The 24,457-nt window shown below is 34.5% G+C and overlaps 2 protein-coding genes and 1 pseudogene across 2 annotated transcripts; all 3 read left to right on the forward strand.

Annotated features, from left to right (window-relative positions):
* Positions 1-5,454: 5,454 nt before the first annotated feature.
* LOC145100158 (kiwellin-1-like) lies at positions 5,455-6,124 on the forward strand. Its single transcript, XM_079037536.1, has one exon. The coding sequence runs from the start codon at positions 5,485-5,487 to the stop codon at positions 6,034-6,036; it is 552 nt and encodes a 183-aa protein (XP_078893662.1). The 5' UTR covers positions 5,455-5,484; the 3' UTR covers positions 6,037-6,124.
* Positions 6,125-15,758: 9,634 nt separating this feature from the next.
* LOC145100159 (kiwellin-1 pseudogene) lies at positions 15,759-16,404 on the forward strand (annotated as a pseudogene).
* Positions 16,405-22,502: 6,098 nt separating this feature from the next.
* LOC145100160 (kiwellin-1-like) lies at positions 22,503-23,151 on the forward strand. The gene has a single exon (XM_079037537.1). It carries the CDS (start codon positions 22,533-22,535, stop codon positions 23,082-23,084), a length of 552 nt encoding a protein of 183 aa, XP_078893663.1. The 5' UTR covers positions 22,503-22,532; the 3' UTR covers positions 23,085-23,151.
* Positions 23,152-24,457: the final 1,306 nt, after the last annotated feature.

Genomic DNA, 24,457 nt, shown 5'->3' on the forward strand with positions numbered 1-24,457 from the left:
ACAACTGATATGACACACAAAGACACACAAAACCCATTCAGTGGTATAATCTTTCATGATAGAATCAATTCCACTACTAAATTTTAGACTACTTTTTCCTACTCATATGAAGCAGCCCTACAAATAGACTTCACCACAAACACAATAAAAAAAAATTATGTATTTTCACATTCTAATTCCCTTTATGCAATCAGACAATACCCTGCACCGTAATCACAGGCAAACCGAACCTTTAACAGACTCTACCTGATTATTATCAAAACAAAACCACAATAGCAGTAAAATTATCACCCATATGAATTCGCAACACCGACAGCTTCTTGATTTGATACCACATCCCAAATCCCAGCACATCTGATAATCATAAACTCATCATCGTCGCTCAACACCATTTTCCGGAAAGAGGTGCTAAACGCCATTTCTCTTTAATCAAAAGCTTGTGAAAGTTGTATTCTAAGGCTTTTAAATCTCGAAAACCGGCATTAACGATTTAAAATTTATGTACGAAAACAGTTAATGCGGTTGTCCCATAGTAATTGATGACGCTACTTTAGTTAGTGAGGGTTTGGTCAGCTAATAGAAAGGCTTTGTAATGGGAATGTTTTACATCCTTTAAAAATGATAACCTTTTGTACGATGATTGTGGGAGCTCATAATCTTGAAAGAATAATTTCATGGCGTGATTTTTCAAGTATGATGTTGTTACGGAACCGTAATGGCCATCAAAAATGGCATGGAAGAAAAATGGAACTGGGAGTGGTCATTTTGACATACGATGCGTTCATCTTAGTTTGCTTTGCGTGAGAATTCCGATGTCTATGTGAAACATCTCTGTCTCATGTTTCGGTTGAATTTTGTCGTGCGGCGGGGTGGGGGTTGGGGGTGGTAAGGTTTTCAGACTATCTAGACAAATTACAATGTACTAAAAGCTGAATATGTATGCATTACTTTATATATCACGAGATAAACTCAAATTAAGCAAGATTTACTTTATATATCACGTCTAGTAAGATAAACAAGATAGTAGGTCTGCAACTGAAACAACCAAACTAGCATGAGAAAACTCATTTCAAAGATATTAATCTGTAAAGGTATTGATGTAACTATATATACTAATGACTAGAGGTTCACACCAAACTTATCAGCACCAATCCATTAAAACCCATATATACATATGCTATGTTATACAGATATTAACATACCAATAGATGTATATGTATTCAAACAACAATGGATAGGACACACAGAGAGACAAAAAAAACATTTAAGTAATCGCAACACCGACAACTAAATAACATGGTATATCTTCTTCTGACAATGGAATTGCGATTCCATTCCGACACAAGACAGCACTAGATTGACGGAGACAAAACGAAATCCAGCCGACCATGCTTAAGACGACTCTCAGTCATGGTTTTCCGATAAGCGTATGATTCTCCTCGTAGAATATCACGATTAATTCATGCTTGTTTTACAAAAACAGTATTTCATGTTTTCTTTGTTGTTCTCACAAGAGATTCTCAAGAGAACATCACTAATGATCTATGCTTTTCTAATTAAAGGAATATGTGTTTCCATTTTCTTATTGAGCAAAGAGTGAACGATACTCCTATCTCTTGGAAAGAGGTGCTAAAAGGCCCTTTCTATTTACTCTAAAGCTTTTGAAAGTTGTCTTCTAAGGGTTTAAAATCTCGAAATCCAGCATTAACGATTTACAATGGATGTACGAAAATTAATACAATTAATGTGGTTGTCCCATAGTAATTGATGATGCTACTTTAGTTAGTGAGGGTTTGGTAAGCTAGCAGAAAGGCTTTGCAATGGGAAGGGTTTACATCCTTTAAAAATGATTAAATTATGTATAATGGTTGTGGGAGCTCAAAATATTGAAAGAATAATTTCAATGCGTGATTTTTTAAGTATGATCTTGTTACCGAGCCGCAATGACCGTCAAAAATGGCATAGAAGGAAAATGGAACTTACAGTGGTCATTTTGACATATGAAGGGATGATTTTCTAACCGATTGGTAACTCCATATGCCAGCCTCCTAGGGCCGGTATGACTGCATGCGCTCACAGTTGAGACCACAATCTTCAGTATACACACCTAATTGTTCCACTCTCTTCTTTTCATCTTAATAACATGGCATATCTTCTTGTGACAATGGAATTGCGATTCAATCCCGACACAAGACTGCACTAGATTTATGTAGACAAAAACGAAAGCTAGTCGACCATGCTTAAGAAGTCTCTCAGTCATGATTTTCCGGTAAGAGTGTGATTCACGTCGTGGAATATCACGATTGATTATTGCTTGTTTTACAAAAATAGTATTTCATGATATCTTTGTTGTTCTCACAGGAGATTCTCGGGAGAGCATCACTAATGATCGATGCTTTTCTAATTAAAGCAATATGTGTTTAAACTTCCTTATTGAGCAAAGAATGAGTGATACTCCTATCTCTTGGAAAGAGGTGCTAAAGGGGCCTTTCTCCTTACTCTAAAGCTTGAGAAAGTTATATTCAAAGGGTTTAAAATCTCAAAACTGACATTAACGATTTACAGTTGATGTACAAGGATGAAAACAGTTAATATGATTGTCCTATAGTAATTGATAATGTTGCTTTAGTTAGTGAGGGTTTGGTCGGCCAGTAGAAAGGCTTTGCAATGGGAAGGTTTTACATCCTTTAAAAATGGTTAAATTATGCATAATGATTATAATCTTGAAAGAATAATTTCATGGCATGATTTTTCAAGTATGATGCTGTTACGGAGCCGCAATGGCCGTCAAAAAGGACATAGAAGGAAAATGGAACTTTGAGTGCTCATTTTGACATATGATGCGTTCATCTTAGTTCGCTTTTCATGAGGGTTCCCATGTCTTTGTGAGACTTGTTGATCTCTTGTTTTGGTTGAATCATTCTCCGTGGGGGGAGTATGGTTTTGAGATGGTGTATACAGCCTACAATGTATAAAAGAGTGAATATGTACGCATTCGTCTACGAGATACATGCAAATCACGCAAGACTGACTCTATATATCATGTCTAGTTGGCTAAACAAGATAGTAGGTATGCAACTGAAACAACAAAACTAACATGTGTAAACTCATTTCAAAGATATCAATTGTGTTTGTAAAAATAACTAACCAAGGGAGATCCCATTATTTCTAATGGTTTCACAGTGTTGAGGCTCAATTAAACAAAATTATCTAACATTCAACTGGAATGTATCAAATGCTCTCCACAACAAGCCTTCCATCATGAAACCATAAAGATTAAAATACATCTTTTAACAATTATACATATGATCTCTATAACCTAACTTAATTGTTCTATCGTCTAATTATATAAACATTCAATCCAATTTAAAATAGAAAACTTGTTTGCCTATTTTTAATGAATTACCCTTAAGTTCATTTTGTTTTATAGAAAATAACACGGAAGTGTTCTTCACCCTCAAACAGCAGCCTACAACTTAAATCCAGTAAAAACTACTACTAAAATACTCATACAAAGAGAGAAGAGCCACGACCATATTCAGTCAAATATAGTTTATTCTTATGAATTAATCAAAAATAAAAACGGAACTTGACGTATTGTAGGGTATTAACAAAATTCACACATGGATAGTTGGGAATTGATAATGAAATTTAAACATAATCAGTTTAACGAAATTTGAATAAATCGAGAATCACACCGGAACATAAACTCCTGAAAAGTATTCCTAAATTTCAGACAAGATAGTTGGCATATTAATTTTGAAATTTGAAAAAAAAAAACATGGCTTTCATGTCAGAATTTTATGATTCAATTTAGGGTTCTGTATCATATTAAACAAAATTTAAATAAGTTAGAATTTATTGTAGGAGTGTAGATCAGCGAAAGTATGTCTATATAAGTTAACGCTTTCGATTGTACCATGCGTATATAGTTAATGGTCTCATGTGTGTATTAAATAACCATGCCAAATAAACATGTATTCAAATTTTAGTAGATTATATTAATTGGTTTGATCAAAATTTCTATTTTTGTAATCTGTTCATATCTATTATGTTTTTTATCCTTTGCACCTGGACTATCTTTTTGATATTCTATTATACCACTATACGTTCCTACCCGACATTAAAATAGTATATTGTCCTTAACAGATTATTTTGTATTTTTCTAATTCTTATTATCTTTTATTTTATTATGAGATTCACTACCAACCCTACTCCCACTATGGCACCCACAACAATTCGTTGGCGACAATTTTGTTCTTCACCCCGACACAATTCTTCCATATATCCAATGTCGTTCTAAAACAAATTAATATAATTTATTTGTGTGTCACTCATCACCAACTTATCTTTATGTTTCGAATATAATTATTCTATTTAGCAATTGTCATTTTAAAAGATTAACATAATTTGAATTAATAATGTGGTTGGTTATATTTTTGTTATAAAATATTTTATTAAGCTTATATAACCAAAAATTGTAAATAGATATATTGAAAGCTAATAACTCATAGGATATTTTTGACAATTCGTATAAATCTAAAAAAGGGAACTTACTATGGGATACATTTTTAGTTCAAAAAATGGTGTACCGTAAGGTGAAATAGTATTACGATAATTATATACACTGTTTTTATGTATTAAGTTAGTGTCGGCCCGTGATATTTAAAGACACTCAGATCTATAAATTTGCTAGAACAAACGTAGATGATAGAGATAGAAAATATAATTACAAGATAACTAACAAGTTGGAATCAAATTTTCAAATATTGAAAACTGAATAGTAAACCGCACCATCTCAACGGCAAGTGTCAACCCGCATCAAAGCCTACGTGCGTGGAACATTAACTGTGGAATACTAGCCAAAGGACTCTTAATGTCAGTATTTCTATATTTGTACCAAATGTATATGTACAGCTTGATATATAGTACATTTTCTTTGATGCAAGAACCAAAGGCCAGGTTAAAACGTAATATGATAAGGTCATGGTTAATTATGTGGAATGATGAGTAATGTTACGTACTAATTAAGCAATATGGAGTATCATATATACTAACATGATTTTACCTGCATGTTTAATATAAAAGACAAATATGCGGCTAGATTGGTAAAATTTTGAAACTATTATTTTTACAGAATCAATGGAAAATATTTTCCCCAAATAAAATAATAGTCGCTGTAATTTTAGATATACTTTATAAATCAACAATGAGACAAAATTACACACAACATGCAGCTAGCATAATGGACAATATTGTAGTATGTCCGTGCACTAAAAATAACTTGGTTTTCTTAAATGGGAAAGTGAATATCCAAAGGATGTTTTATTGGCGTAGAACAACATTCAGTTGAAAAAAAAAATACAACAGAGTTGACTATTATCTTGGCTCTTTGTTAAGCAAAAGGCTATATTAGCACAACCCATTTGCCTTGCTACTCATCCAACAGCATTGTAAACAGTAACTAGCAACATCTAAAAGGCAATGAAGAATTTGGGTTTTTTTCTGTTCTTGGTTCTCCTGGCAACAACTTCATTGGAGATCAATGCTCAGACATGCAAACCAAGTGGTGGTATCCGGGGAAGAAAACCGCCTCCAGGAGAATGCAACCGTGAGAACAACTCGGATTGTTGTGTCCAAGGTAAGTTTTACACCACGTATACATGCTCGCCTCCAGTGACAGGCGATACTAAAGCAACACTGACAATAAACAGTTTCCAAAAGGGAGGTGATGGTGGTGGTCCGTCGGAGTGTGACAACCAATACCACTCTGATGACACACCAGTTGTGGCGCTGTCAACTGGATGGTACAAGGGAGGGGATAGGTGCCACAAGTATATTACCATCAATGGAAATGGGAGGAGTGTAAAGGCAATGGTTGTGGATGAGTGTGACTCTACTATGGGGTGCGATGATGATCATGACTATCAACCCCCTTGCCCTAATAATATTGTTGATGCTTCCAAAGCAGTGTGGAAGGCCTTAGGGGTATCCGAGGATAACTGGGGAGATTTGGATATTACCTGGACAGAGTGATGTTAATCTAGCTCTCCTTTTAAAACATCAAATACTATTTCTGTTTCTGTGTTTTGTGGATATTTTAATCTGTAAAATTATTGATGTAACTATATATACTAATGACTAGAGGTTCACACCAAACTTATCAACACCACTATCCATTCAAACCCATATACAGATATATTACGTTATACACATATTAACATACCTTTAGATGTATATGGATTCAAACAACAACTGATATGACACACAAAGACACACAAAACCCATTCAATGGTATAATCTTTCATGATAGAATCAATTCCACTACTAAATTTTAGACTACTTTTTCCTACTCATATGAAGCAGCCCTACAAATAGACTTCACCACAAACACAATAAAAAAAATTTATGTATTTTCACATTCTAATTCCCTTTATGCAATCAGACAATACCCTGCACCGTAATCACAGGCAAACCGAACCTTTAACAGACTCTACCTGATTATTATCAAAACAAAACCACAATAGCAGTAAAATTATCACCCATATGAATTCGCAACACCGACAGCTTCTTGATTTGATACCACATCCCAAATCCCAGCACATCTGATAATCATAAACTCATCATCGTCGCTCAACACCATTTTCCTGAAAGAGGTGCTAAACGCCATTTCTCTTTAATCAAAAGCTTGTGAAAGTTGTATTCTAAGGGTTTTAAATCTCGAAAACCGGCATTAACGATTTAAAATTTATGTACGAAAACAGTTAATGCGGTTGTCCCATAGTAATTGATGACGCTACTTTAGTTAGTGAGGGTTTGGTCAGCTAGTAGAAAGGCTTTGTAATGGGAATGTTTTACATCCTTTAAAAATGATAACCTTTTGTACGATGATTGTGGGAGCTCATAATCTTGAAAGAATAATTTCATGGCGTGATTTTTCAAGTATGATGTTGTTACGGAACCGTAATGGCCATCAAAAATGGCATAGAAGAAAAATGGAACTGGGAGTGGTCATTTTGACATACGATGCGTTCATTTTAGTTTGCTTTGCGTGAGAATTCCGATGTCTATGTGAAACTTCTCTGTCTCATGTTTCGTTGAATTTTGTCGTGCGCGCGGGGTGGGGGTTGGGGGTGGTAAGGTTTTCAGACTATCTAGACAAATTACAATGTACTAAAAGCTGAATATGTATGCATTACTTTATATATCACGAGATAGATTCAAATTAAGCAAGATTTACTTTATATATCACGTCTAGTAAGATAAACAAGATAGTAGGTCTGCAACTGAAACAACCAAACTAGCATGAGAAAACTCATTTCAAAGATATTAATCTGTAAAGGTATTGATGTAACTATATATACTAATGACTAGAGGTTCACACCAAACTTATCAGCACCAATCCATTAAAACCCATATATACATATGCTATGTTATACAGATATTAACATACCAATAGATGTATATGTATTCAAACAACAATGGATAGGACACACAGAGAGACAAAAAAAAACATTTAAGTGCTATAATCTTTCATGGTAGAATCGATTCCACTACAAAATTATACGCTACTTTTTCCAACTCATATGAAGCAGCCTTACAAATAGACTTTACCACGAACACAATAATAATAAAAAATATATATATATATGTAATTTCACATTCTAATTCCCTTTATGCAATCAGACAACACCCTTTATGCAATCAGACAACACCCCGCACCATAATCACGGGCAACATAACCCGTAAAAGACTCGGCGTGATTATTAGCAGTAAAATTATCACCCATAGGTAATCGCAACACCGACAACTTCTTGATTTGATGCCACATGCCAAATCCCAGCACATCCGATAATTATCATAAACTCATCCGATAATCATAAACTCATCATCTTCGTAGAACACCATTTGTCTCGCTTCTTTTTTTCTAAGAAGGGATGATTTTCTAACTGATTGGTAGCTTCATATGCCAGCCTCCTACGGCCCGCATGACCGCTAGCTCATAGTTGAGATGCCCATCTTCAGTATACACACCTAATTCTTCCACTCTCTTCTTCTCATCTAAATAACATGGCATATCTTCTTCTGACAATGGAATTGCGATTCCATTCCGACACAAGACAGCACTAGATTGACGTAGACAAAACGAAATCCAGCCGACCATGCTTAAGAAGACTCTCAGTCATGGTTTTCCGGTAAGCGTATGATTCTCCTTGTAGAATATCACAATTAATTCATGCTTGTCTTACAAAAACAGTATTTCATGTTTTCTTTGTTGTTCTCACAAGAGATTCTCAAGAGAACATCACTAATGATCTATGCTTTTCTAATTAAAGGAATATGTGTTTCCATTTTCTTATTGAGCAAAGAGTGAACGATACTCCTATCTCTTGGAAAGAGGTGCTAAAAGGCCCTTTCTATTTACTCTAAAGCTTTTGAAAGTTGTCTTCTAAGGGTTTAAAATCTCGAAATCCAGCATTAACGATTTACAATGGATGTACGAAAATTAATACAATTAATGTGGTTGTCCCATAGTAATTGATGATGCTACTTTAGTTAGTGAGGGTTTGGTAAGCTAGCAGAAAGGCTTTGCAATGGGAAGGGTTTACATCCTTTAAAAATGATTAGATTATGTATAATGGTTGTGGGAGCTCAAAATATTGAAAGAATAATTTCAATGCGTGATTTTTTAAGTATGATCTTGTTACCGAGCCGCAATGACCGTCAAAAATGGCATAGAAGGAAAATGGAACTTACAGTGGTCATTTTTACATATGAAGGGATGATTTTCTAACCGATTGGTAACTCCATATGCCAGCCTCCTAGGGCCGGTATGACTGCCTGCGCTCACAGTTGAGACCACAATCTTCAGTATACACACCTAATTGTTCCACTCTCTTCTTTTCATCTAAATAACATGGCATATCTTCTTGTGACAATGGAATTGCGATTCAATCCCGACACAAGACTGCACTAGATTTATGGAGACAAAAACGAAAGCTAGTCGACCATGCTTAAGAAGTCTCTCGGTCATGATTTTCCGGTAAGAGTGTGATTCACGTCGTGGAATATCACGATTGATTATTGCTTGTTTTACAAAAATAGTATTTCATGATTTCTTTTTTGTTCTCACAGGAGATTCTCGGGAGAGCATCACTAATGATCGATGCTTTTCTTATTAAAGCAATATGTGTTTAAACTTCCTTATTGAGCAAAGAATGAGTGATACTCCTATCTCTTGGAAAGAGGTGCTAAAGGGGCCTTTCTCCTTACTCTAAAGCTTGAGAAAGTTATATTCAAAGGGTTTAAAATCTCAAAACTGACATTAACGATTTACAGTTGATGTACAAGGATGAAAACAGTTAATATGATTGTCCTATAGTAATTGATAATGTTGCTTTAGTTAGTGAGGGTTTGGTCGGCTAGTAGAAAGGCTTTGCAATGGGAAGGTTTTACATCCTTTAAAAATGGTTAAATTATGCATAATGATTATAATCTTGAAAGAATAATTTCATGGCATGATTTTTCAAGTATGATGCTGTTACGGAGCCGCAATGGCCGTCAAAAAGGACATAGAAGGAAAATGGAACTTTGAGTGGTCATTTTGACATATGATGCGTTCATCTTAGTTCGCTTTTCATGAGGGTTCCCATGTCTTTGTGAGACTTGTTGATCTCTTGTTTGGGTTGAATCATTCTCCGTGGGGGGAGTATGGTTTTGAGATGGTGTATACAGCCTACAATGTATAAAAGAGTGAATATGTATGCATTCGTCTACGAGATACATGCAAATCACGCAAGACTGACTCTATATATCATGTCTAGTAGGCTAAACAAGATAGTAGGTATGCAACTGAAACAACCAAACTAACATGTGTAAACTCATTTCAAAGATATCAATTGTCTTTGTAAAAATAACTAACCAGGGGAGATCCCATTATTTCTAATGGTTTCAAAGTGTTGAGGCTCAATTAAACAAAATTATCTAACATTCAACTGGAATGTATCAAATGCTCTCCATAACAAGCCTTCCATCATGAAACCATAAAGATTAAAATACACCCATATGAATTCACAACACCAACAGCTTCTTGATTTGATACCACATCTGATAATCATAAACTCATCATCGTCGCTCAACACCATTTTCCGGAAAGAGGTGCTAAACGCCATTTCTCTTTAATCAAAAGCTTGTGAAAGTTGTATTCTAAGGGTTTTAAATCTCGAAAACCGGCATTAACGATTTAAAATTTATGTACGAAAACAGTTAATGCGGTTGTCCCATAGTAATTGATGACGCTACTTTAGTTAGTGAGGGTTTGGTCAGCTAGTAGAAAGGCTTTGTAATGGGAATGTTTTACATCCATTAAAAATGATAACCTTTTGTACGATGATTGTGGGAGCTCATAATCTTGAAAGAATAATTTCATGGCGTGATTTTTCAAGTATGATGTTGTTATGGAACTGTAATGGCCATTAAAAATGGCGTAAAAGAAAAATGGAACTTGGAGTGGTCATTTTGACAAACGATGCGTTCATCTTAGTTTGCTTTGCGTGAGAATTCCGATGTCTATGTGAAACTTCTCTGTCTCACGTTTAGGTTGAATTTTGTCGTGCGCACGGGGTGGGGGTTGGGGGTGGTAAGGTTTTGAGACTATCTAGACAAATTACAATGTACTAAAAGCATTACTTTATATATCACGAGATAGATTCAAATTAAGCAAGATTTACTTTATATATCACGTCTAGTAAGATAAACAAGATGGTAGGTCTGCAACTGAAACAACCAAACTAGCATGAGAAAACTCATTTCAAAGATATTAATCTGTAAAGGTATTGATGTAACTATATATACTAATAACTAGAGGTTCACACCAAACTTATCAGCACCAATCCATTAAAACCCATATATACATATGCTATGTTATACATATATTAACATACCAATAGATGTATATGTATTCAAACAACAATGGATAGGACACACAGAGAGACAAAAAAAAACATTTCAGTGCTATAATCTTTCATGGTAGAATCGATTCCACTACAAAATTATACGCAACTTTTTCCAACTCATATGAAGCAGCCTTACAAATAGGCTTTACCACGAACACAATAATATATATATATATATATATATATATATATATATATATATATATATATATATATATATATATATATATGTAATTTCACATTCTAATTCCCTTTATGCAATCAGACAACACCCTTTATGCAATCAGCCAACACCCCGCACCATAATCACGGGCGACACGAACCCGCAAAAGACTCAGCGTGATTATTAGCAGTAAAATTATCACCCATAGGTAATCGCAACACCGACAACTTCTTGATTTGATGCCACATGCCAAATCCCAGCACATCCGATAATTACCATAAACTCATCCGATAATCATAAACTCATCATCTTCGTAGAACACCATTTGTCTCGCTTCTTTCTTTCTAAGAAGGGATGATTTTCTAACTGATTGGTAACTTCATATGCCAGCCTGCTACGGCCCGCATGACCGCTAGCTCATAGTTGAGATGCCCATCTTCAGTATACACACCTAATTCTTCCACTCTCTTCTTCTCATCTAAATAACATAGTATATCTTCTTCTGACAATGGAATTGCGATTCCATTCCGACACAAGACAGCACTAGATTGATGGAGACAAAACGAACCAGCCGACCATGCTTAAGACGACTCTCAGTCATGGTTTTCCGGTAAGCGTATGATTCTCCTCGTAGAATATCACGATTAATTCATGCTTGTTTGACAAAAACAGTATTTCATGTTTTCTTTGTTGTTCTCACAAGAGATTCTCAAGAGAACATCACTAATGATCTATGCTTTTCTAATGAAAGGAATATGTGTTTCCATTTTCTTATTGAGCAAAGAGTGAACGATACTCCTATCTCTTGGAAAGAGGTGCTAAAAGGCCCTTTCTATTTACTCTAAAGCTTTTGAAAGTTGTCTTCTAAGGGTTTAAAATCTCGAAATCCAGCATTAACGATTTACAATGGATGTACGAAAATTAATACAATTAATGTGGTTGTCCCATAGTAATTGATGATGCTACTTTAGTTAGTGAGGGTTTGGTAAGCTAGCAGAAAGGCTTTGCAATGGGAAGGGTTTACATCCTTTAAAAATGATTAAATTATGTATAATGGTTGTGGGAGCTCAAAATATTGAAAGAATAATTTCAATGCGTGATTTTTTAAGTATGATCTTGTTACCGAGCCGCAATGACGGTCAAAAATGGCATAGAAGGAAAATGGAACTTACAGTGGTCATTTTGACATATGAAGGGATGATTTTCTAACCGATTGGTAACTCCATATGCCAGCCTCCTAGGGCCGGTATGACTGCATGCGCTCACAGTTAAGACCACAATCTTCAGTATACACACCAAATTGTTCCACTCTCTTCTTTTCATCTTAATAACATGGCATATCTTCTTGTGACAATGGAATTGCGATTCAATCCCGACACAAGACTGCACTAGATTTATGTAGACAAAAACGAAAGCTAGTCGACCATGCTTAAGAAGTCTCTCAGTCATGATTTTCCGGTAAGAGTGTGATTCACGTCGTGGAATATCACGATTGATTATTGCTTGTTTTACAAAAATAGTATTTCATGATTTCTTTGTTGTTCTCACAGGAGATTCTCGGGAGAGCATCACTAATGATCGATGCTTTTCTAATTAAAGCAATATGTGTTTAAACTTCCTTATTGAGCAAAGAATGAGTGATACTCCTATCTCTTGGAAAGAGGTGCTAAAGGGGCCTTTCTCCTTACTCTAAAGCTTGAGAAAGTTATATTCAAAGGGTTTAAAATCTCAAAACTGACATTAACGATTTACAGTTGATGTACAAGGATGAAAACAGTTAATATGATTGTCCTATAGTAATTGATAATGTTGCTTTAGTTAGTGAGGGTTTGGTCGGCCAGTAGAAAGGCTTTGCAATGGGAAGGTTTTACATCCTTTAAAAATGGTTAAATTATGCATAATGATTATAATCTTGAAAGAATAATTTCATGGCATGATTTTTCAAGTATGATGCTGTTACGGAGCCGCAATGGCCGTCAAAAAGGACATAGAAGGAAAATGGAACTTTGAGTGCTCATTTTGACATATGATGCGTTCATCTTAGTTCGCTTTTCATGAGGGTTCCCATGTCTTTGTGAGAATTGTTGATCTCTTGTTTTGGTTGAATCATTCTCCGTGGGGGGGAGTATGGTTTTGAGATGGTGTATACAGCCTACAATGTATAAAAGAGTGAATATGTATGCATTCGTCTACGAGATACATGCAAATCACGCAAGACTGACTCTATATATCATGTCTAGTAGGCTAAACAAGATAGTAGGTATGCAACTGAAACAACCAAACTAACATGTGTAAACTCATTTCAAAGATATCAATTGTGTTTGTAAAAATAACTAACCAAGGGAGATCCCATTATTTCTAAGGTTTCACAGTGTTGAGGCTCAATTAAACAAAATTATCTAACATTCAACTAGAATGTATCAAATGCTCTCCACAACAAGCCTTCCATCATGAAACCATAAAGATTAAAATACATCTTTTAACAATTATACATATGATCTCTATAACCTAACTTAATTGTTCTATCGTCTAATTATATAAACATTCAATCCAATTTAAAATAGAAAACTTGTTTGCCTATTTTTAATGAATTACTCTTAAGTTCATTTTGTTTTATAGAAAATAACACAGAAGTGTTCTTCACCCTCAAACAGCAGCCTACAACTTAAATCCAGTAAAAACTACTACTAAAATACTCATACAAAGAGAGAAGAGCCACGACCATATTCAGTCAAATATAGTTTATTCTTATGAATTAATCAAAAATAAAAACGGAACTTGACGTATTGTAGGGTATTAACAGAATTCACACATGGATAGTTGGGAATTGATAATGAAATTTAAACATAATCAGTTTAACGAAATTTGAATAAATCGAGAATCACACCGGAACATAAACTCCTGAAAAGTATTCCTAAATTTCAGACAAGATAGTTGGAATATTAATTTTGAAATTTGAAAAAAAAACATGGCTTTCATGTCAGAATTTTATGATTCAATTTAGGGGTCTGTATCATATTAAACAAAATTTAAATAAGTTAGAATTTATTGTAGGAGTGTAGATCAGCGAAAGTATGTATATATAAGTTAACGCTTTCGAGTGTACCATGCGTATATAGTTAATGGTCTCATGTGTGTATTAAATAACCATGCCAAATAAACATGTATTCAACTTTTAGTAGATTATATTAATTGGTTTGGTCAAAATTTCTATTTTTGTAATGTGTTCATATCTATTATGTTTTTTATCCTTTGCACCTGGACTATCTTTTTGATATTCTATTATACCACTATACGTTCCTACCCGACATTAAAATAGTATATTGTCCTTAACAGATTATTTTGTATTTTTCTAATTCTTATTATCTTTTATTTTATTATCAGATTCACTACCAACCCTACTCCCACTATGGCACCCACAACAATTCGTTGGCGACAATTTTGTTCTTCACCTCGACACAATTCTTCCATATATCCAATGTCGTTCTAAAACAAATTAAAATAATTTATTTGTGTCTCACTCATCACCAACTTATCTTTATGTTTCGAATATAATTATTTTATTTAGCAATTGTCATTTTAAAAGATTAACATAATTTGAATTAATAATGTGGTTGGTTATATTTTTGTTATAAAATATTTTATTAAGCTTATATAACCAAAAATTGTAAATAGATATATTGAAAGCTAATAACTCATAGGATATTTTTGACAATCCATATAAATCTAAAAAAGGGAACTTACTATGGGATACATTTTTAGTTCAAAAAATGGTGTAACGTAAGGTGAAATAGTATTAGGATAATTATATACACTGTTTTTATGTATTAAGTTAGTGTCGGCCCGTGATATTTAAAGACACTCAGATCTATAAATTTGCTACAACAGACGTAGATGATAGAGATAGAAATATAATTACATGATAACTTACAAGTTGGAATCAAATTTTCAAATATTGAAAACTGAATAGTAAACCGCACCATCTCAACGGCAAGTGTCAACCCGCATCAAAGCCTACGTGCGTGGAACATTAACTGTGGAATACTAGCCACAGGACTCTTAATGTCAGTATTTCTATATTTGTACCAAATGTATATGTACAGCTTGATATATAGTACATTTTCTTTGATGCAAGAACCAAAGGCCAGGTTAAAACGTAATATGATAAGGTCATGGTTAATTATGTGGAATGATGAGTAATGTTACGTACTAATTAAGCAATATGGAGTATCATATATACTAACATGATTTTACCTGCATGTTTAATATAAAAGACAAATATGCGGCTAGATTGGTAAAATTTTGAAACTATTATTTTTACAGAATCAATGGAAAATATTTTCCCCAAATAAAATAATAGTCGCTGTAATTTTAGATATACTTTATAAATCAACAATGAGACAAAATTACACACAACATGCAGCTAGCATAATGGACAATATTGTAGTATGTCCGTGCACTAAAAATAACTTGGTTTTCTTAAATGGGAAAGTGAATATCCAAAGGATGTTTTATTGGCGTAGAACAACATTCAGTTGAAAAAAAAAATACAACAGAGTTGACTATTATCTTGGCTCTTTGTTAAGCAAAAGGCTATATTAGCACAACCCATTTGCCTTGCTACTCATCCAACAGCATTGTAAACAGTAACTAGCAACATCTAAAAGGCAATGAAGAATTTGGGTTTTTTTCTGTTCTTGGTTCTCCTGGCAACAACTTCATTGGAGATCAATGCTCAGACATGCAAACCAAGTGGTGGTATCCGGGGAAGAAAACCGCCTCCAGGAGAATGCAACCGTGAGAACAACTCGGATTGTTGTGTCCAAGGTAAGTTTTACACCACGTATACATGCTCGCCTCCAGTGACAGGCGATACTAAAGCAACACTGACAATAAACAGTTTCCAAAAGGGAGGTGATGGTGTTGGTCCGTCGGAGTGTGACAACCAATACCACTCTGATGACACACCAGTTGTGGCGCTGTCAACTGGATGGTACAAGGGAGGGGATAGGTGCCACAAGTATATTACCATCAATGGAAATGGGAGGAGTGTAAAGGCAATGGTTGTGGATGAGTGTGACTCTACTATGGGGTGCGATGATGATCATGACTATCAACCCCCTTGCCCTAATAATATTGTTGATGCTTCCAAAGCAGTGTGGAAGGCCTTAGGGGTATCCGAGGATAACTGGGGAGATTTGGATATTACCTGGACAGAGTGATGTTAATCTAGCTCTCCTTTTAAAACATCAAATACTATTTCTGTTTCTGTGTTTTGCGGATATTTTAATCTGTAAAATTATTGATGTAACTATATATACTAATGACTAGAGGTTCACACCAAACTTATCAACACCACTATCCATTCAAACCCATATACAGATATATTACGTTATACACATATTAACATACCTTTAGATGTATATGGATTCAAACAACAACTGATATGACACACAAAGACACACAAAACCCATTCAGTGGTATAATCTTTCATGATAGAATCAATTCCACTACTAAATTTTAGACTACTTTTTCCTACTCATATGAAGCAGCCCTACAAATAGACTTCACCACAAACACAATAAAAAAAAATTATGTATTTTCACATTCTAATTCCCTTTATGCAATCAGACAATACCCTGCACCGTAATCACAGGCAAACCGAACCTTTAACAGACTCTACCTGATTATTATCAAAACAAAACCACAATAGCAGTAAAATTATCACCCATATGAATTCGCAACACCGACAGCTTCTTGATTTGATACCACATCCCAAATCCCAGCACATCTGATAATCATAAACTCATCATCGTCGCTCAACACCATTTTCCGTAAAGAGGTGCTAAACGCCATTTCTCTTTAATCAAAAGCTTGTGAAAGTTGTATTCTAAGGGTTTTAAATCTCGAAAACCGGCATTAACGATTTAAAATTTATGTACGAAAACAGTTAATGCGGTTGTCCCATAGTAATTGATGACGCTACTTTAGTTAGTGAGGGTTTGGTCAGCTAGTAGAAAGGCTTTGTAATGGGAATGTTTTACATCCTTTAAAAATGATAACCTTTTGTACGATGATTGTGGGAGCTCATAATCTTGAAAGAATAATTTCATGGCGTGATTTTTCAAGTATGATGTTGTTACGGAACCGTAATGGCCATCAAAAATGGCATAGAAGAAAAATGGAACTGGGAGTGGTCATTTTGACATACGATGCGTTCATTTTAGTTTGCTTTGCGTGAGAATTCCGATGTCTATGTGAAACTTCTCTGTCTCATGTTTCGTTGAATTTTGTCGTGCGCGCGGGGTGGGGGTTGGGGTGGTAAGGTTTTCAGACTATCTAGACAAATTACAATGTACTAAAAGCTGAATATGTATGCATTACTTTATATATCACGAGATAGATTCAAATTAAGCAAGATTTACTTTATATATCACGTCTAGTAAGATAAACAAGATAGTAGGTCTGCAACTGAAACAACCAAACTAGCATGAGAAAACTCATTTCAAAGATATTAATCTGTAAAGGTATTGATGTAACTATATATACTAATGACTAGAGGTTCACACCAAACTTATCAGCACCAATCCATTAAAACCCATATATACATATGCTATGTTATACATATATTAACATGCAAATAGATGTATATGTATTCAAACAACAATGGATAGGACACACAGAGAGACAAAAAAAAACATTTAGGTGCTATAATCTTTCATGGTAGAATCGATTCCACTACAAAATTATACGCTACTTTTTCCAACTCATATGAAGCAGCCTTACAAATAGACTTTACCACGAACACAATAGTAATAAAAATATATATATATGTAATTTCACATTCTAATTCCCTTTATGCAATCAGACAACACCCCGCACCATAATCACGGGCAACATAACCCGTAAAAGACTCGGCGTGATTATTAGCAGTAAAATTATCACCCATAGGTAATCGCAACACCGACAACTTCTTGATTTGATGCCACATGCCAAATCCCAGCACATCCGATAATTATCATAAACTCATCCGATAATCATAAACTCATCATCTTCGTAGAACACCATTTGTCTCGCTTCTTTTTTTCTAAGAAGGGATGATTTTCTAACTGATTGGTAACTTCATATGCCAGCCTCCTACGGCCCGCATGACCGCTAGCTCATAGTTGAGATGCCCATCTTCAGTATACACACCTAATTCTTCCACTCTCTTCTTCTCATCTAAATAACATGGCATATCTTCTTCTGACAATGGAATTGCGATTCCATTCCGACACAAGACACCACTAGATTGACGGAGACAAAACGAAATCCAGCCGACCATGCTTAAGAAGACTCTCAGTCATGGTTTTCCGGTAAGCGTATGATTCTCCTTGTAGAATATCACAATTAATTCATGCTTGTCTTACAAAAACAGTATTTCATGTTTTCTCTGTTGTTCTCACAAGAGATTCTCAAGAGAACATCACTAATGATCTATGCTTTTCTAATTAAAGGAATATGTGTTTCCATTTTCTTATTGAGCAAAGAGTGAACGATACTCCTATCTCTTGGAAAGAGGTGCTAAAAGGCCCTTTCTATTTACTCTAAAGCTTTTGAAAGTTGTCTTCTAAGGGTTTAAAATCTCGAAATCCAGCATTAACGATTTACAATGGATGTACGAAAATTAATACAATTAATGTGGTTGTCCCATAGTAATTGATGATGCTACTTTAGTTAGTGATGGTTTGGTAAGCTAGCAGAAAGGCTTTGCAATGGGAAGGGTTTACATCCTTTAAAAATGATTAAATTATGTATAATGGTTGTGGGAGCTCAAAATATTGAAAGAATAATTTCAATGCGTGATTTTTTAAGTATGATCTTGTTACCGAGCCGCAATGACCGTCAAAAATGGCATAGAAGGAAAATGGAACTTACAGTGGTCATTTTGACATATGAAGGGATGATTTTCTAACCGATTGGTAACTCCATATGCCAGCCTCCTAGGGTCGGTATGACTGCCTGCGCTCACAGTTGAGACCACAATCTTCAGTATACACACCTAATTGTTCCACTCTCTTCTTTTCATCTAAATAACATGGCATATCTTCTTGTGACAATGGAATTGCGATTCAATCCCGACACAAGACTGCACTAGATTTATGTAGACAAAAACGAAAGGTAGTCGACCATGCTTAAGAAGTCTCTCAGTCATGATTTTCCGGTAAGAGTGTGATTCACGTCGTGGAATATCACGATTGATTATTGCTTGTGTTACAAAAATAGTATTTCATGATTTCTTTGTTGTTCTCACAGGAGATTCTCGGGAGAGCATCACTAATGATCGATGCTTTTCTAATTAAAGCAATATGTGTTTAAACTTCCTTATTGAGCAAAGAATGAGTGATACTCCTATCTCTTGGAAAGAGGTGCTAAAGGGGCCTTTCTCCTTACTCTAAAGCTTGAGAAAGTTATATTCAAAGGATTTAAAATCTCAAAACTGACATTAACGATTTACAGTTGATGTACAAGAATGAAAACAGTTAATATGATTGTCCTATAGTAATTGATAATGTTGCTTTAGTTAGTGAGGGTTTGGTCGGCCAGTAGAAAGGCTTTGCAATGGGAAGGTTTTACATCCTTTAAAAATGGTTAAATTATGCATAATGATTATAATCTTGAAAGAATAATTTCATGGCATGATTTTTCAAGTATGATGCTGTTACGGAGCCGCAATGGCCGTCAAAAAGGACATAGAAGGAAAATGGAACTTTGAGTGGTCATTTTGACATATGATGCGTTCATCTTAGTTCGCTTTTCATGAGGGTTCCCATGTCTTTGTGAGACTTGTTGATCTCTTGTTTTGGTTGAATCATTCTCCGTGGGGGGAGTATCGTTTTGAGATGGTGTATACAGCCTACAATGTATAAAAGAGTGAATATGTATGCAGTCGTCTACGAGATACATGCAAATCACGCAAGACTGACTCTATATATCATGTCTAGTAGGCTAAACAAGATAGTAGGTATGCAACTGAAACAACCAAACTAACATGTGTAAACTCATTTCAAAGATATCAATTGTGTTTGTAAAAATAACTAACCAAGGGAGATCCCATTATTTCTAAGGTTTCACAGTGTTGAGGCTCAATTAAACAAAATTATCTAACATTCAACTGGAATGTATCAAATGCTCTCCACAACAAGCCTTCCATCATGAAACCATAAAGATTAAAATACATCATTTAACAATTATACATATGATCTCTATAACCTAACTTAATTGTTCTATCGTCTAATTATATAAACATTCAATCCAATTTAAAATAGAAAACTTGTTTGCCTATTTTTAATGAATTACCCTTAAGTTCATTTTGTTTTATAGAAAATAACACGGAAGTGTTCTTCACCCTCAAACAGCAGCCTACAACTTAAATCCAGTAAAAACTACTACTAAAATACTCATACAAAGAGAGAAGAGCCATGACCATATTCAGTCAAATATAGTTTATTCTTATGAATTAATCAAAAATAAAAACGGAACTTGACGTATTGTAGGGTATTAACAAAATTCACACATGGATAGTTGGGAATTGATAATGAAATTTAAACATAATCAGTTTAACGAAATTTGAATAAATCGAGAATCACACCGGAACATAAACTCCTGAAAAGTATTCTTAAATTTCAGACAAGATAGTTGGAATATTAATTTTGAAATTTGAAAAAAAAACATGGCTTTCATGTCAGAATTTTATGATTCAATTTAGGGGTCTGTATCATATTAAACAAAATTTAAATAAGTTAGAATTTATTGTAGGAGTGTAGATCAGCGAAAGTATGTCTATATAAGTTAACGCTATCGAGTGTACCATGCGTATATAGTTAATGGTCTCATGTTTGTATTAAATAGCCATGCCAAATAAACATGTATTCAAATTTTAGTAGATTATATTAATTGGTTTGGTCAAAATTTCTATTTTTGTAATCTGTTCATATCTATTATGTTTTTTATCCTTTGCACCTGGACTATCTTTTTGATATTCTATTATACCACTATATGTTCCTACCCGACATTAAAATAGTATATTGTCCTTAACAGATTATTTTGTATTTTTCTAATTCTTATTATCTTTTATTTTATTATGAGATTCACTACCAACCCTACTCCCACTATGGCACCCACAACAATTCGTTGGCGACAATTTTGTTCTTCACCTCAACACAATTCTTCCATATATCCAATGTCGTTCTAAAACAAATTAAAATAATTTATTTGTGTCTCACTCATCACCAACTTATCTTTATGTTTCGAATATAATTATTTTATTTAGCAATTGTCATTTTAAAAAATTAACTTAATTTGAATTAATAATGTGGTTGGTTATATTTTTGTTATAAAATATTTTATTAAGCTTATATAACCAAAAATTGTAAATAGATATATTGAAAGCTAATAACTCATAGGATATTTTTGACAATCCATATAAATCTAAAAAAGGGAACTTACTATGGGATACATTTTTAGTTCAAAAAATGGTGTACCGTAAGGTGAAATAGTATTAGGATAATTATATACACTGTTTTTATGTATTAAGTTAGTGTCGGCCCGTGATATTTAAAGACACTCAGATCTATAAATTTGCTAAAACAGACGTAGATGATAGAGATAGAAATATAATTACATGATAACTTACAAGTTGGAATCAAATTTTCAAATATTGAAAACTGAATAGTAAACCGCACCATCTCAACGGCAAGTGTCAACCCGCATCAAAGCCTACGTGCGTGGAACATTAACTGTGGAATACTAGCCACAGGACTCTTAATGTCAGTATTTCTATATTTGTACCAAATGTATATGTACAGCTTGATATATAGTACATTTTCTTTGATGCAAGAACCAAAGGCCAGGTTAAAACGTAATATGATAAGGTCATGGTTAATTATGTGGAATGATGAGTAATGTTACGTACTAATTAAGCAATATGGAGTATCATATATACTAACATGATTTTACCTGCATGTTTAATATAAAAGACAAATATGCGGCTAGATTGGTAAAATTTTGAAACTATTATTTTTACAGAATCAATGGAAAATATTTTCCCCAAATAAAATAATAGTCGCTGTAATTTTAGATATACTTTATAAATCAACAATGAGACAAAATTACACACAACATGCAGCTAGCATAATGGACAATATTGTAGTATGTCCGTGCACTAAAAATAACTTGGTTTTCTTAAATGGGAAAGTGAATATCCAAAGGATGTTTTATTGGCGTAGAACAACATTCAGTTGAAAAAAAAAATACAACAGAGTTGACTATTATCTTGGCTCTTTGTTAAGCAAAAGGCTATATTAGCACAACCCATTTGCCTTGCTACTCATCCAACAGCATTGTAAACAGTAACTAGCAACATCTAAAAGGCAATGAAGAATTTGGGTTTTTTTCTGTTCTTGGTTCTCCTGGCAACAACTTCATTGGAGATCAATGCTCAGACATGCAAACCAAGTGGTGGTATCCGGGGAAGAAAACCGCCTCCAGGAGAATGCAACCGTGAGAACAACTCGGATTGTTGTGTCCAAGGTAAGTTTTACACCACGTATACATGCTCGCCTCCAGTGACAGGCGATACTAAAGCAACACTGACAATAAACAGTTTCCAAAAGGGAGGTGATGGTGGTGGTCCGTCGGAGTGTGACAACCAATACCACTCTGATGACACACCAGTTGTGGCGCTGTCAACTGGATGGTACAAGGGAGGGGATAGGTGCCACAAGTATATTACCATCAATGGAAATGGGAGGAGTGTAAAGGCAATGGTTGTGGATGAGTGTGACTCTACTATGGGGTGCGATGATGATCATGACTATCAACCCCCTTGCCCTAATAATATTGTTGATGCTTCCAAAGCAGTGTGGAAGGCCTTAGGGGTATCCGAGGATAACTGGGGAGATTTGGATATTACCTGGACAGAGTGATGTTAATCTAGCTCTCCTTTTAAAACATCAAATACTATTTCTGTTTCTGTGTTTTGTGGATATTTTAATCTGTAAAATTATTGATGTAACTATATATACTAATGACTAGAGGTTCACACCAAACTTATCAACACCACTATCCATTCAAACTCATATACAGATATATTACGTTATACACATATTAACATACCTTTAGATGTATATGGATTCAAACAACAACTGATATGACACACAAAGACACACAAAACCCATTCAGTGGTATAATCTTTCATGATAGAATCAATTCCACTACTAAATTTTAGACTACTTTTTCCTACTCATATGAAGCAGCCCTACAAATAGACTTCACCACAAACACAATAAAAAAAATTATGTATTTTCACATTCTAATTCCCTTTATGCAATCAGACAATACCCTGCACCGTAATCACAGGCAAACCGAACCTTTAACAGACTCTACCTGATTATTATCAAAACAAAACCACAATAGCAGTAAAATTATCACCCATATGAATTCGCAACACCGACAGCTTCTTGATTTGATACCACATCCCAAATCCCAGCACATCTGATAATCATAAACTCATCATCGTCGCTCAACACCATTTTCCGGAAAGAGGTGCTAAACGCCATTTCTCTTTAATCAAAAGCTTGTGAAAGTTGTATTCTAAGGGTTTTAAATCTCGAAAACCGGCATTAACGATTTAAAATTTATGTACGAAAACAGTTAATGCGGTTGTCCCATAGTAATTGATGACGCTACTTTAGTTAGTGAGGGTTTGGTCAGCTAGTAGAAAGGCTTTGTAATGGGAATGTTTTACATCCTTTAAAAATGATAACCGTTTGTACGATGATTGTGGGAGCTCATAATCTTGAAAGAATAATTTCATAGCGTGATTTTTCAAGTATGATGTTGTTACGGAACCGTAATGGCCATCAAAAATGGCATAGAAGAAAAATGGAACTGGGAGTGGTCATTTTGACATACGATGCGTTCATCATAGTTTGCATTGCGTGAGAATTCCGATGTCTATGTGAAACTTCTCTGTCTCATGTTTCGGTTGAATTTTGTCGTGCGCGCGGGGTGGGGGTTGGGGGTGGTAAGGTTTTCAGACTATCTAGACAAATTACAATGTACTAAAAGCTGAATATGTATGCATTACTTTATATATCACGAGATAGATTCAAATTAAGCAAGATTTACTTTATATATCACGTCTAGTAAGATAAACAAGATAGTAGGTCTGCAACTGAAACAACCAAACTAGCATGAGAAAACTCATTTCAAAGATATTAATCTGTAAAGGTATTGATGTAACTATATATACTAATGACTAGAGGTTCACACCAAACTTATCAGCACCAATCCATTA

This window comes from Lactuca serriola, chromosome 4 (genome assembly GCF_051521515.1).
Source record: "Lactuca serriola cultivar US96UC23 chromosome 4, Lser_US96UC23_V15, whole genome shotgun sequence".
Lineage (NCBI taxonomy): Eukaryota > Viridiplantae > Streptophyta > Magnoliopsida > Asterales > Asteraceae > Lactuca > Lactuca serriola.

Excerpts from the sequence above, each read along its gene's own strand:
- LOC145100158 (XM_079037536.1), top strand. The coding sequence starts at position 5,485 with ATGAAGAATTTGGGTTTTTTTCTGTTCTTGGTTCTCCTGGCAACAACT.
- LOC145100160 (XM_079037537.1), top strand. The coding sequence starts at position 22,533 with ATGAAGAATTTGGGTTTTTTTCTGTTCTTGGTTCTCCTGGCAACAACT.